At 41.8% G+C, this 16,536-nt stretch overlaps 1 protein-coding gene across 2 annotated transcripts in view; it reads right to left on the reverse strand.

Annotated features, from left to right (window-relative positions):
* Positions 1-16,536, reverse strand: part of shisal1b (shisa like 1b) — a 64,030-nt gene that overhangs the window by 16,409 nt on the left and 31,085 nt on the right. The window contains exons 2-4 of one of the 2 annotated variants that reach the window (XM_035790791.2): positions 15,573-15,653; positions 10,436-10,635; positions 2,810-3,023 (exon numbers count right to left, since the gene is read on the reverse strand). In XM_035790791.2, coding sequence (XP_035646684.1) covers positions 2,810-3,023; positions 10,436-10,502 — 281 coding nt within the window. In that variant the 5' untranslated portion in view covers positions 10,503-10,635; positions 15,573-15,653. The remainder of the gene's footprint in view (positions 1-2,809; positions 3,024-10,435; positions 10,636-15,572; positions 15,654-16,536) is intronic. The other variant, XM_035790790.2, reaches the window with a different exon arrangement.

Here is a 16,536-nt window from a genome sequence, read left to right on the forward strand (position 1 = left end):
TTTGACCTACTACAGTAGCTATTTTTGGTCTTTTGGATTTCCAATAATGTGTAGGCAGGTTGATTCAAACAGCTTAATCCATACTCTTCAGAGGGATAATGGACTTCACAGTGACCTGCTATTCAAATGATGTATATATACAGTACCAGTCAAAAGTTTGGACACACCTACTCATTCAAGGGTTTTTATGTATTTGACTATTTTCTACATTTTAGAATACTAGTGAAGTCTTCAAACCTATGAAATAACACATATGGAATCATATGGACAGCTTTACACACTCTTAGCATTCTCTCAACCAGCTTCATGAGGTAGTTTCAATGAACAGGTTTGCCTGTTAATTTCTTTCCTTCTTAATGCGTTTGAGCCAATCAGTTGTGTTTTGACAATGTAGGGGTGGTATACAGAAGAGAGCCCTACTTGGTAAAAGACCAAGTCTATATTATGGCAAGAACAGCTCAAATAAGCAGAGAAACAACATTCCATCATTACTTTAGGACATGAACGTCAGTCAATGTGGAACATTTCAAGAACAAAGTTTCTTCAAATGCAGTTGCAAAAACCATCAAGCGCTATGATGAAACTGGCTCTCATGCGGACCACCACAGGGAAGGAAGACCAAGAGTTACCTCTGCGGCAGAGGATAAGCTCATTAGAGTCACCAGCCTCAGAAATTGCAGCCCAAATAAATGCTTCAGAGTTCAAGTAACAGACATATCTCAACATCAACTGTTCAGAAGAGACTGAGTGAATCAGACCTTAATGGTTGAATTGCTGCATAGAAACCAATACTAAAGGACACCAATAATAAGAAGAGACTTGCTTGGGCCAGGAAACACGAGCAATGGACATTAGACTGGTGGAAATCTGTCTTTGGTCTGAGGAGTCCAATTTGGAGATTTTTGTGAGACGCAGAGTAGGTGAACGGATGATCTCTGCATGTGTGGTTCCCACCGTGAAGCGTGGATGAGGAGGTGTGATGGTGCTTTGTTGGTGACACTGTCAGTGATTCATTTAAAATTTAGGGCACGCTTAACCAGCATGGCTACCAAAGTATTCCGCAGTGATACGCCATCCCATCTGGTTTGCGCTTAGTGGGACTATAATTTGCTTTTCAAAAGGACAATGACTCAAAACACACCTCCAGGCTGTGTAAGGGCTATTTGACCAAGAAGGAGAGTGATCGAGTGCTGCATCAGATGACCTGGCCTCCACAATCACCTGACCTGACCTCAACTCAATAGAGATTGTTTGGGATGAGTTGGACCACAAAGTGAAGGAAAAGCAGTGCACAGCATATATGGGAACTCCTTCAAGACTGTTGGAAAAGCATTCCTCATAAAGCTGGTTGATGGAATGGCAAGAGTGTGAAAAGCTGTCATCAAGGCAAAGGATGGCTACTTTGAAGAATCTAACATTTAAAATATATTTTGATTTGTTTCACACTATTTTGGTTACTACATGATCCATATGTGTTTTTTCATAGTTTTGATGTCAATGTAGACAATATTAAAAGTAAAGAAAAACCCTTGAATGAGTAGGTGTGTCCAAACTTTTGACATTAGGCTGTAAGTATCTTTAGACATAGGCCTAATGTAAATGTGTATTATTGAAGCGTCATCATCTTTATTGCTAAAATACAATTACACACATATATTTGAACTACACAGTAATTTGACAGAGGTAATGAACTGTTCAGCACATCAATTGATAAAACAGGACCATGTTTAAAAAACAACTGGTTCTGAGTTTGTTAATATTACACAGGTAATCTAATGGTTACAGAAATCAGGAATGCAGACAGGCTCTATAGACCTCTGTACAGTATCTATATGAGTGACTGTGTCGAACACACCACCTCCTGTTTTTATATTTGCCCAAAATTGCATTTATTTTTCATTGAATGTATTGTTAAAATAAAAGTTTAAGGACGTACAGGCAGGCACCACATTACTACAAAACAAAACAGCTCAATCAAGTCTGGTGGTTGTAAGTATAAAAGCAAAGCTTGCTTTCATATAATAAAAAAAAGCTTGAAAAGTTAGTGGAATGGGATAATGTTTTGTTTGGGGTGGGAATAATGCAATACTTTACCCTGTATGCGGTACAAATAACATTATTGTGGGAGCACCTCCTCTAGGACTTAGGCTATTTGCTTACAAATAGTTGGAAATACAATAGACCAACAGAGCTACTGTAGTAGGTCAAAGCTGTTTGCTGGAAAACCTTGGTAGAGCATGGGTGAAGTACATATTGTGGTGATCATGTGAATTCACTTTTTTTGGCTTCAGATCAATGCCTACCATTCACTTAAAACAATATTTTTTGTTTTTAATAGTATAAGACAATACACTCATGTAATATATCCATCTCTGTTGAGAGATGGCATCTGCCTGCAGCCCACTCACAATCTCAGTAACAAAGCTTCAGCTCTTTTACTTTGGTTGTGATTCTCTCTATACAGTAGAAGATCAATGTCAACGTGCCCTTTGAGCACCAGGCAAATGGTGTCAATGAGTGGGATATTGTCGAGGGAGCCAACAGCTTATCAATCACTAACATTTAAAGGCCAGGGCTTTTTTTCTCTGCGCAAAAGTCTTTGAAATGTCTCAATCTTGAGTATGAAACTGTTGGCCGTTTCCTTACAGATAAACTTTTGACATGTTCTTTAGATATTCACTCAAGCTAGTGTCAGTACCATTTTATAATAACATTAAACCGTATCATAGAATCACAATAATTAGCTTACTAACAGATAAGGAAAAGTACTACTCTATATATTCACCACTAAAACCTGAATATGACTCACTTGTGTTTGAAGCCGTCTGTGGTGGTAGTCAGGTTGACCTGCATGACCGTCTGGAACTCAGTCTCGTTGCAGCAGTACTTGAAGGCAGTGTTGTTGTGGTGACAGCAGAACATGTAGGTCTTGTTGTCAGAAAGGCGAGGGCAGTGGAAACCAAAGTGATAGCGCCCCTTGTGGTCGGAGTATGGTTCACACACTCTGAAATGAGCTGATAGAGCTGTGGAGAAGAGAAAGACAGTCAGACGATGAAGCTACTGTCTTCTTGGCAAGCACTCCTGTGAGGTAAAATATTTTCTAGAATTACTTTACAAATCTGATAAAAGGATTATAGTGATTGAGACCATCATGATGCAGCTTGCCTGTTTTGAACTTGCCCATTAATTAAAATGTTCTGGGCAAATTTCAAAATGGAGCTGGAGGACATGTTCATATATTCTAGAAGAATGGACCCATGGCTATTTGTTTTGGGTGTTATCGGGAACAGGCCCTCACTTACCTTAGAACAGCTCAATACTTCTTAAAAATGACTCTTTGTGACAAGCAAATGCCTTCTCCTTAACTGGATAAAAGACCAGCCACCAACAATAAATCAGGGGTGTTGTGGGATCTTTAAAATGTTAGCACTGAAAAAAAATACTACTATATTTAGGAACAAGGAAGGCGATTTCTATACAATATGGGACCTCTTTTTGCTATCTCTTCCCCTAATCTTGCAGACCCTAAGAAGTGTCAATACAAGAATTATATGAATCTACGGGTCAACCGGACCCTGGTCGCTTTCTTGTATAAAATAATAATTTTGTTATTTTTATTGTAAGGCCTCTATACTCTGGTAGGGGTATTTGATCATTTACATACTACAGCCACGCATTTTGTGACAGTCAAATTATTAAAGGCATGTAAGGAAAATTATAAATGAATGAAAAATTAAGAGCAGAGAACTGAAAGGGAATGTATCATTCTTATTGTTTTTGCATGTTTTTGTTTTGTTTTGGTGTTTGTTGGTAATGCCATATTTTATGTTACCTTGTTTCATTTTAGAATTCAAATGTATGCACATATCTACCATTTGTTTATGATATTGACCTGAAAAAAGGAGAATTATATAATAATAAAAAATATATATATCGAAGATTATTTAGCTTGTGATTTCTATTGCTGTGCAAATTATGCAAAACCAAGCAGAAATCAACAGTATACATTTATTCATCTCTGATTCTGGCAACCAGAGAGGGGTTTCTCTGTGATGGGAGTCATGGAAACATCATTTGGTAGCCTGGACTCATTGTAGATGATCACCAATTACCTATCTGTCAGAGCAACAGAGCAGAGATAATGAGTGTAGATTTACAGGGCTCATCACAGTTGTCTCATATGTCACTGTGGACCAAAACAAAACTACTTGTTAGACAGACGCCATCAAAACCAATCAGGTCTGGCAATTTGGCATCCTTTCGCATTTTTATTACCATTGATAACATGAGGTAAACACGTCCTCCATAGCATAGCTGGGAATAGATTGCCCTTCTAGCAATATGGAATGGGTGTTGCCTGTAGAAACAATGCCAGAGGAGCAGAACTGGAACAAGGTCATGTCTATGAGCCCTTCCTATCTAAGATGGAGCCAAGACAATTGCACTGCTAAGAGGGGAAATAATGTTCCTTCTGGGATTTAGTTAGAGGGGGGAAGGGGAGGGAGGGGGTTGTTGTATATTTCTGCCACTGATGGTAAAAGTATTTTCTAATCCCATGTAGGCTGAGCAGGCCGATCAGGAACATATTGGCCATTTGAAAGAGGAGAACACTCTCATGTCTAATGAGCTTGGGACAGTGCCTCACTCAGGGCCGTCTGAATGACTGGCTGACTGGCTGACTTATTGGCTAAATAGCTTGAATTGGCTTCCCTCCGACTCTCTGAAACTTTCAGTCTTATGTATCCATGCTGAACAGGGAAGTAGAATGGGGAGTGAGGAAGCTTGAGGTTTAATAGTATGGAGAGACGCTCTCACTCAGATGGATGCACGCTGGTAAACATTCATAACAGCACCGAAGAACATGGCACATTTTTTTTGCATTTTTTGTAACTTATTAATTAACTTATTGTGTACATAATGTTGCTGCTACCGTCTCTTATGACCTAAAATAACTTCTGGACATCAGAAAAGCAATTACTCACAGCGGACTGGAAGAAACTTTTTCCTTTAACGAGTCCGATGAGAAGGATATCCTGCTTTCACTGGAACAGGCCCAGATCCACACCTTTGGCGTGAAGAAAAGACGCCGGGAAAGGGTGACGCAGATCGAGAATCCTTCTGAGAATCCTGAGGCAACCGAGTAAACTCCCAATGCCTTCCATTCTTCCCCGCTAACGTGCAATCATTGGAAAATAAAATTGATGACCTACTATTAAGATTATCCTACCAACGAGACATTAAAAACTGTAACATCTTATGTGTCAGCGAGACGTTGCTGAACAAAGATACGGACATTATAGAGCTAGTGTGATTTTCCATGCAACAGCAGAACAGAGATGCTACCTCTGGTAAGATGAGTAAGATGTGTCTTTTTGTCAATAACAGCTGGTGCGCGATGTCTAGTATTATAGAAGTCTCGAGGTATTGCTCGCCTGAGGTAGAGTCCCTTATGAGAAGCTGCAGACCACATTAACGACCAAGATAGTTATCATCTGTATTATTCGTAGCCATCTATTTACCACCACAAAATGAAGCTGGCACTAAGACCACTCTCAACCAACTGTATAAGGCCATAAGCAAAGAAGAAAATGCTCACCCAGAAGCAGCGCTCCTAGTGGCCGGGAACTTTAATGCAGACAAACTTAAATCAGTTTTACCAAATTTTTACCAGTATGTCACATGTGCAACCATGGGAAAAAAAATCCTAGACCACCTTTACTCCACGCACAAAGATGCATACAAAGCACTCTCCCGCCCTCCATTTGGCAAATCTGACCATAATTCTATCCTCCTGCTTACAAGCAAAAACTAAAGCAGGAATTACCAGTGACTCGGTCAATACGGAAGTGGTCAGATGACGCAGATGCTACACTACAGGACTGTTTCGCTAGCACAGACTGGAATATATTCCGGGATTCATCCAATGGCATTGAGGAATCCACCACCTCAGTCAGCAGCTTCATCAATAAGTGCATCGATGACGTCGTCCCCACAGTGACTGTATGTACATATCCCAACCAGAAGCTATGGATTACAGGCAACATCTGCATCAAGCTTAAGGCTAGAGCTGCCGCTTTCAAGGAGCGGGAGACTAATCCGGACGCTTATAAGAAATCCCGCTATGCCCTCAGACGAACCATCAAACAAGCAAAGCACCAATACATGATTAAGATTGAATCCTACCACACAGGCTCTGACGCTCGTTGGATGTGGCAGGGCTTGAAAACTATTATGGTCTACAAAGGGAAACCCAGACGTGAGCAGCCCAGTGATGCGAGCCTACCAGACGAGCTAAATGCCTTTTCTGCTCGCATCAAGGCAAGCAACACTGAAGCATGTACAAGAGCACCAGCTGTTCTGGATGACTGTGTGATAACGATGTGAACAAAACCTTTAAAAAGGTCAACATTCACAAAGCCGCTGGGCCAGATGGATTACCAGAAAATGTACTCAAAGCATGCGCGGACCAACTGTCGGGGGTCTTCACTGACATTTTCAACCTCTCCCTGACCGAGTCTGTGAAACCTACATGTTTCAAGCAGTCCACCATAGTCCCTGTGCCCAAGGAAGTGATGGTAACCTGCCTAAATTATTACCGCCCCATGGCACTCACATCGGTAGCCATGAAGTGCTTTGAAAGGCTGGTCATGGCTCAAGTCAACAGCATCCTCCCGGACAGCCTAGACCCACTCCCATTCGCATACCGCTTCAACAGATCCACAGATGACGCAATCTCAATCACACTCCACACTGCCCTTTCTCACCTGGAGGAATACCTACAGTGGGGGAAAAAAGTATTTGATCCCCTGCTGATTTTGTACGTTTGCCCACTAACAAAGAAATGATCCGTCTATAATTTTAACTGTAGGTTTATTTGAACAGTGAGAGACAGAATAACAACAAAAAAATCCAGAAAAATGCATTTCAAAAATGTTATATATTGATTTGCATTTAATGAGGAAAATAGGTATTTGACCCCTCTGCCAAACATGACTTAGTACTTGGTGGCAAAACCCTTGTTGGCAATCACAGAGGGCAGACGTTTCTTGTAGTTGGCCACCAGGTTTGCACACATCTCAGGAGGGATTTTGTCCCAATCCTCTTTGCAGATCTTCTCCAAGTCATTAAGGTTTCGAGGCGACGTTTGGAAACTCAAACCTTCAACTTCCTCCACAGATTTTCTACGGGATTAAGGTCTGGAGACTGGCTAGGCCACTCCAGGACCTTAATGTGCTTCTTCTTGAGCCACTCCTTTGTTGCCTTGGCCGTGTGTTTTGGGTCATTTTCATGCTGGAATACCCATCCACGACCCATTTTCAATGCCCTGGCTGAGGGAAGGAGGTTCTCACCCGAGATTTGACGGTACATGGCCCCGTCCATCGTCCCTTTGATGCGGTGAAGTTGTCCTGTCCCCTTAGCAGAAAAACACCCCCAAAGCATAATGTTTCCACCTCCATGTTTGACGATGGGGATGGTGTTCTTGGGGTCATTGGCAGCATTCCTCCTTCTCCAAACACGGAGAGTTGAGTTGATGCCAAAGAGCTCCATTTTGGTCTCATCTGACCACAACACTTTCACCCAGTTGTCCTCTCAGTCATTCAGATGTTCATTGGCAAACTTCAGACGGGCATGTATATGTGCTTTCTTGTGCAGGGGGACCTTGCAGGGAGATTTCAGTCCTTCACGGCGTAGTGTGTTACCAGTGTGTTGTTTTCTTGGTGACTATGGTCCCAGCTGCCTTGAGATCATTGACAAGATACTCCCGTGTAGTTCGGGGCTGATTCCTCACCGTTCTCATGATCATTGCAACTCCACGAGGTGAGATCTTGCATGGGAGCCCCAGGCCGAGGGAGATTAACAGTTATTTTGTGTTTCTTCCATTTGCGAATAATTTGCGAATAACTGTTGTCACCTTCTCACCAAACTGCTTGGCGATGGTTTTGTTGCCCATTCCAGCCTTGTGTAGGTCTACAATCTAGTCCCTGACATCCTTGGAGAGCTCTTTGGTCTTGGCCATGGTGGAGAGTTTGGAATCTGATTGATCGATTGCTTCTGTGGACAGGTGTCTTTTATAAAGGTAACAAACTGAGATTAGGAGCACTCCCTTTAAGAGTGTGCTCCTAATCTCAGCTCGTTACCGGTATAAAAGACACCTGGGAGACAGAAATCTTTCTGATTGAGAGGGGGTCAAATACTTATTTCCCTGCAAATCAATTTATAACATTTTTGACATGTGTTTTTCTGGATTTTTTGTTGTTATTCAGTCTCTCACTGTTCAAATAAACCTACCATTAAAATTATAGACTGATAATTTTTTTGTCAGTGTGCAAACGTACAAAATCAGCAGGGGATCAAATACTTTTTCCCTCCCTGTATGTGAGAAGGCTGTTCATTGACTATAACTCAGTGTTCAATTCCATAGTGCTCACGAAGCTCATCACTAAGCTAAGGACTCTGGGATTGAACACCTCCCTCTGCAACTGGATCCTTGACTTCCTGACGGGCCACCCCCAGATGTTAAGAGTAGGCAATAACACATCTGCCACGCAGATCCTTAACACTGGGGCCCACCAGGAGTGTGTACTTAGTCCCCTCCTGTATTCCCTGTTCACCCACAACTGCATGGCCCAACACAACACGCCAACCATCATTAAGTTTGCTGACGACACGACAGTGGTGAGATGAACCTATAGGGAGGTGGTCAGAGAATTGGCAGTGTGTTGCCAGGACAAAAACCTCTCCCTCAATATGAGCAAGACAAAGGAGCTGGTAGTGGACTACAGGAAAAGGCGAGCCGAACAGGCCCCCATTAACATTGACGGGGCTGTAGTGGAGTGGGTCGAGAGTTTCAAGTTCCTTGGTGTCCACATCATCAATGAACTATCATGGTCCAAATATTACAAGACGGTCGTGAAGAGTGCACGACAAAACCTTTTCCCCCTCATGAGACTGAAAAGATTTGGCATAGGTCCCCAGATCCTCTAAAGGTTCTACAGCTGCATCATAGAGAGCATCCTGACCGGTTGCATCACCGCCTGGTATGGCAACTGCTTGGCATCTGACCGTAAGGCGCTACAGAGGAAGGTGCGAACGGCCCAGTACATCACTGGGGCCAAGCTTCCTGCCATCCAGGACCTATATAATAGGCGGTGTCAGAGGAAGGCCCATAAAATTGTCAGACTCCAGTCACCCAAGTTATAGACTGTTTTCTCTGCTCCCGCACGGCAAGCGATCCTGGAGCATCAAGTCTAGGACCAAAAGGCTCCTTAACAGCTTCTACCCCAAATCCATTAGACTGCTGAACAATTTATAAAAATTGCCACTGGACAAATTACTTCTACCCCCCCCATTTGATTTGATAACAGTACATTTTCTTCGGTCTCATTTTATTACCCTTCTTTATTTGTTAACTAATCTCTCACAACTAGACGTAGGTCACTCAAGTTTCTGAAATACCACCTTTGCCAGCACTCAAATCAGAAATACAAAAAAACGATATGTTCATGTACATTTTCTAAAAATCTATCAAAACTATATCAAAATCCAAGTTATGTAAGATGGGAGACATATAATCAGTCACTCATAAAGGTCACATATAAATTCCAAAAGGACATTTAAAACACAGCTTAATTTATGCCAAAATCATGTCATCAAAATCCAGTTCTGGTATTCTGATCCTATAGCTGATCTCATAAACCACGGAATATATATGTTATTCTATTTATTTAACCTTTATTTAAAGGAGGGGTATAAAGGAGGGGTCTGCGTTTATAAAGAGGGTGAATTGGCAATAAGGACGCAGTGCAACTAAGCATTGGAAGTGGACCATAAAGTCCTCTAATGATGCAAGTCTTAAAGGTGAAGCAGGCCAGGGGGAAGGCAGTCTGAGCCTTACTAGAGGGAAAACAGCTGGATCTGGTTAGGGCTCTGTCGTAAATATTGCCATGTTGTTAGTTACATTAACACCTATCCAATTTTAGGATACTACAGTAAACAGGTTGGCTCTCATGTTCCGTTTACAACATCAACCTGTGAGCTGAAAGACTATAAACCGAAATAAAGTTCTTTGCATACTATTAAACCTCAGGTTGTTTAACAATGTGCATTACAGTTACCGACATACCGTTTCACAAATGCAGATTAGTTACAGTAATCAACATCGATGTTTTACCATGTAGCATACTGTTCCCTGACAGTCATACACCAGTCTCACTTGCTAGACTCACAGGTGACTGTGGGAAGAGACTATATACTTTAACACACACACACACACACACACACACACACACACACACACACACACACACACACACACACACACACACACACACACACACACACACACACACACACACACACACACACACACACACACACACACACACACACACACACACACACACAATAGCAAAAAGGTGTATAAAACTGCACTGACCTGCAGTTGACAGCAGGAGAAAGATGACTGTCAGGACATTCAAGGACTGCCGGCTGGTGACAGTCATCTTCGGGTCCTCATGAAGAACAGGCGCCAGAGGGGGAGATTCTCACTGCAGGACTGCTTTAGCTGAACCTCCTGGACATTCTTTGCTCTTTGCTACCCCCCAATCACATGGCTGCTGTTGTCCAACCGGCCACCTGGACAGAGAAAGAAAACCAATCAATCAATTCATTTAATTAACTTAATGATCATGATTATTAGGTATAAAGCCTATTCTGGGCTACAGTAACTAAGGGCTACAGTAACTAAGGGCTACAGTAACTAAGGAGAGAAAATATGCTTTTGATCCAATAACATAAATCTAGCCACAGGTTATTTGCTCTGATTGGACCGTGCCTTGCAGCACTCACCATGGACCAAAACGAGTTGGGTCTTTTGTCCAGCCCTCGAATAGTTCCGATCAATGGGAGTGCTTGTGATAAATCACATAAAGTGCTCTCTCTGTTAGAAGAGGACCCTGTTTGGCTACAGAGCTGTTCGAGATGAGCCTGTTGGTGATGATGCATCGCACAAGTTCATGCATCGCACCAGCTCACAGGTATGATAGAGTGGTGCAATGCTAATGGGAGCCTCCACAGGCCTGGCTGGGGCATACAGAATTGAAGAAGAGAGATTTTCAATTCTGAGTGTCCCCGCGAGGCACGTGGAGGCTAGCATTCGCATTGCACCACTCTATCATACCAATCTGACATCCGTAGAATGTGGCTAAATTAGATAAATAGCTTAGGAGAAACTGTTTTATCTTTGTGAGGATTGTTATTTTCTGCTCTTGGACAAGTTTTTTGCAAATGGTCACTGTCTGTTCCTGTTGATTTTATGTTCATCAGAGATTGCCAAATGTAAAATGTATGCTAATTTGAGTTAATTGTAGAGAGCGTCACAGACTTTGTCATCAAACACTCTGAATAAGCATGAAGGGTTTTAGATTGCGCAAAGTTAGTGTGACAATATCATCCTGCTCATCTGAGCTAGGAAACACTTATCTAGCAGTGTACATCTGTGTTCATGCTAGGAGGATCCTATATCACTCGGGGAGAAGAGGAGAAAGACTAGTGAGGCTGCTTCCTGCTTCATAATATTGACTTGGGTTCAAGAGACAGAATATCTGGATGTCTGTCGGCCTGGTCTCACAGACTAGGCATAACATAGTAAATGAAATCCGACAAACTCAAATTTGTATGGTATGTTACATAAGACCGTAACCTTAACACATTAACCTAAGTCGTAACCTCAACCCTAACCTTAACCCTTAGCCTAGCTAGCCACCTGGCCACCTAGCTAACGTTAGCAACAACAAATTGGAATTCGTAACATACATATTTCAAATTCGTAACATGTTGTAAGAATTGCAATTAGTAGCATATCATACTAATTGCAATTCATAACATTTCATATGAATTGTAATTTGTATCATACAAAATGGATGATGGACATCCACAAATTTAATACATTCCATACCAAACGTAACACATCATGCTAATTTGAGTGTCCTTGGATTTTCATTTACTATGTTACATCTACCCATGAGTCCAGGTTGGTCTGCTGAGATTGTTGGTCTCTGCCACTCTGATTTCTGTCACTCTACTCATACCTGGTCCTGTTTGGTGCAGTATATATAGCCCTGTATGCCCCTGACAAGAAAGGTGAAATGTGTGTTGTTGGAACCAATTCAAACCCAGATGGCCATCACAGTGCAATACAGAGAAACTACTGTATGAGCCATATGCAGTGCATACAGAAAGTATTCAAACCCCTTTGACTTTTTCCACATTTTGTTACATTACAGTCTTATTCTAAAATGGATTAAATTGTTTTTTCCTCCTCATCATACTACACACAATACCCCATAATGACAAAACATGGTTGGGGAGAAGGTGATGGGTTAGAAGAAGTATACATAACCAACCCAACCCATAAAGAAAAATGTAACATCCATATATGGCCAGCTATGTAAACTTTAACATTGATTTATCCTGCAATAGATGTCATTCAATTGGTAACATATATTTTTGTCTTCTTCCAATAACTCTAAATTACGTTACTAAGTTTAGGTAATCAAAAGGTTACGTTACTGATTACAATTTTGGACAGGTAACTAGTAACTGTAAGGGATTACATTTAGAAAGTAACCTACCCAACCCTGATCATACTACACACCCATAATGACAAAGCAACAACTAAAATATGACATTTACATAAGTATTCAGATCCTTTACTCAGTACGTTGTTGAAGCACCTTTTGCAGCGATTACAGCCTCGAGTATTCTTGTGTATGATGCTACAAGCTTGGCACACCTGTATTTGGGGAGTTTCTCCCATTCGTCTTTGCAGATCCTCTCAAGCTCTGTCAGGTTGGATGGGAAGCGTTCCTGCACAACTATTCCCAAAGCAACTGCTGTATTGTCTTGGCTGTGTGGTTAGGGTCATTGTCCTGTTGAAAGGTGAACCTTCACCCCAGTCTGAGGTTTTGAGCGCTCTGGAGCAGGTTTTCATCAAGGATCTCTCTGTGCTCCATTCATCTTCCCTCAATTCTGACTAGTCTGCCAGTCCCTGCCGCTGAAAAACATCTCCACAGCATGATGCTGCCACCACCATGCTTCACCTTAGGGATGGTGCTAGATTTCCTCCAGATGTGGTACTTTGCATTTAAGCCAAATAGCTCAATCTTGTTTTCATCAGACCAAAGAATCTTGTTTCTCATTGTCTGAGAGTCCTTTATGTGCCTTTTGGCAAACTCCAAGCATGCTGCCATGTGCCTTTTACTGAAGAGTGGCTTCCGTCTGGCCACTATCATAAAGGCCTGATTGGTGGAGTGCTGCAGGAATGGTTGTCCTTCTGGAATGTTCTTTCATCTCCACAGAGAAACTCTGAAGCTCTGTCAGAGTGACCATTGGGTTCTTGGTCACTTCCCTGACCAAGACCCTTCTCCCCCAACTGTCAACTGTGGGACCTTATATAGACAGGTGTGTGCCTTTCCAAATCATGTCCAATCAATTGAATTTACCATAGGTAGAAACATTTCAAGGATGATCAATGGAAACAAGATGCACCTGAGCTCAATGTCGAGTCTCACAGCAAAGGGTCTGAATACTTACAGTGGCAAGAAAAAGTATGTGAACCCTTTGGAATTGCTTGGACTTCTGCATAAATGAGTCATCAAATTTTATCTGATCTTCATCTAAGTCACAACAATAGACTAACACAATCTGCTTAAATGTATAATAATAATAATTACAATTATACATTTTCATGTCTTTATTGAACACACTGTGTAAACATTCACAGTGCAGGGTGGAAAAGTATGTGAACCCTTGGATTTAATTAACTGGTTGACCCTCCTTTGGCAGCAATAACCTCAACCAAACATTTTCTGTAGTTGCGGATCAGACCTGCGGTCAGGAGGAATTTTGGACCATTCCTCTTTACAAAACTGTTTCAGTTCAGCAATATTTTTGGGATGTCTGGTGGGAATCACTCTCTTGAGGTCATGCCACAACATCTCAATCGGGGTGAGGTCAGGACTTTGACTGGGCCACTCCAGAAGGCGTATTTCCTTCTGTTGAAGCCATTCTGTTTTTGTTTTACTTGGGTCGTTGTCCTGCTGCATCACACAACTTTTGTTGAGCTTCAATTGGCAGACAGATAGCCTTACATTCTCCTGCTAAATGTCTTCTTAAACTTGAGAAATAATTTCCGTCAATGATAGCAAGCTGTCCAGGCCCTGAGGCAGCAAAGCAGCTCCTAACCATGATGCTTCCTTCACCATACTTTACAGTTGGGATGAGGTTTAGATGTTGTGTGCTGTTCCTTTTTTTCTACACACATAATGTTTGTTCCTTCTAAACAACTCAACTTTAGTTTCATCTCTCCAGAGAAGATTTTGCCAGTGGCGCTGTGGAACTTCCAGATGCTCTTTTGCGAACTTCAGACGTGCAGCAATGGTTTTTTTGGACAGCAGTGGCTTCACCCGTGGCGTCCCCCCCACACCATTCTTATTTATTGTTTTACGTATCATAGACTCATCAACAGAGATGTTAGCATGTTCCAGAGATTTCTGTAAGTCTTTTGCTGACACTAGGATTCTTCTTAAAACTTCTTAGGGATCAAATCCCGTTAACAGGATCGATTTGACAGCATCCGGTGAAATGGCAGAGCTCCAAATTCAAATTAAATTATTAGAAATATTTAACTTTCATACAATCACAAGTGCAATAAACCAAATTAAAGCTTTACTTCTTGTTAATCCAGCCACCATTTCAGATTTCAAAAAGTCTCTAAGGTGAAAGCAAACCATGCTATTATCTGAGGACAGCACTCCATCAAACAAACACGGACAATAATATTTCATCCTGCCAGGCGCGACACAAAACTTATAATTCATGCCTTACCTTTGAAGAGCTTCTTCTGTTGGCACTCCAATATGTCCCCTAAACATCACAAATTGTCCTTTTGTTCAATTAATTCCGTTGTTATATCTCCAAAATGTCCATTTATTTGGCGCGTTTGATCCAGAAAAACACCGGTTCCAACTTGCGCAACATGACTACAAATATCTAATAAGTTACCTGTAATCTTTGTCCAAACATGTCAAACAACTTTCCAAATACATCTTTAGGTATTTTTAAACGTAAATAATCAATCAAATTTAAGACGGGATAAACTGCGTCCAATAGCGGATAAAAACAAAGCGGAGCGAGCTTTCAGGTCGGGCGCCCCACCCACAACAGTACACTAGACTCGACCCTCGTTCTGAACAGCCCTACTTCTTCATTACACAAAGGAAAAAATATTAACCAATTTCTAAGACTGTTGACATCCAGTGGAAGCAATAGGAACTGCAAGCAAGTGCCTTAGAAATCTCGTTGAAAACCTCATTGAAAACACTGTCACTTCAACAAACAAACAATTCCTGGATGGTTCGTCCTCGGGTTTTCGCCTGCCAAAGTTCTGTTATACTCACGGACATCATTCAAACAGTTTTAGAAACTTCAGAGTTTTTTCTATCCAGAGTGTTTTCTATACATATCCTAGTGTAACAGGCTATTTCTGGTTTTGTTTTTTAAAATCTCTTTACTTCAGGCTGTTCGTCGTCCTCAGAGGGACAGTCAGACAGACTCTCTAGCTTGTTAGAGCAGCCTTTCCTTTCCTTTGACTTCTGGAGAGAGATACAGAGAGAGAGAGAGAGAGAGAGAGAGAGAGAGAGAGAGAGAGAGAGAGAGAGAGAGAGAGAGAGAGAGAGAGAGAGAGGGAGAGAGAGAGAGAGAGAGAGAGATGAGGTTATCGTGCTCTGTCAGACAACAACATGCACCGCATGACCAGGGATTACCCTCCTTTGAAGATCCCCCTTCCTCATCCTTCGTTTTGGATTTACATGGATTCTGCATTTTTTTCATATTGTCCTGTGGAATCACCCCCTTTGTCTCATCTGCTGTCTTATTTGTCTACATGGTACAAACAGATATGGTGTTTTAATCCCCCGGAGCTGTATTTCTTATCAACAAAGAATCACATGTGGATAAAGGAGGTTTACATAAGCTACATTAGATTAATGTAAGTCAAGAAGAACTCCTCTTCCTGATACACATACATGCACGTGCACATATGCACCCACACACACACGCGCTCAGGCAACGCACACACATCCACATGCAAGAAAAAGAAAGGCACACATACACACACACATGCAAGAAATACATTTCACTGTACTTGTGCATGTGAATTTTTTTTGTTTTTTTGACTTGACACACACACACACACACACACACACACACACACACACACACACACACACACACACACACACACACACACACACACACACACACACACACACACACACACACACACACACACACACACACACACACACACTCACACAATGTTGAAAAGAGATTGACTGCATCACTATTGGTCTTTGTGTGAGGTGCTGATGTGCTGAAGGTATCAAACTGTCTGTTAAAGTAATTGGCACACAGTTCGGACACTCATCGGTATCACACAAGACATGCAGCCAGAGGTCTCTTCACAGTCCCCAGGTC

The sequence above is a fragment of the Oncorhynchus keta genome, chromosome 17 (genome assembly GCF_023373465.1).
Source record: "Oncorhynchus keta strain PuntledgeMale-10-30-2019 chromosome 17, Oket_V2, whole genome shotgun sequence".
Classification (NCBI taxonomy): domain Eukaryota; kingdom Metazoa; phylum Chordata; class Actinopteri; order Salmoniformes; family Salmonidae; genus Oncorhynchus; species Oncorhynchus keta.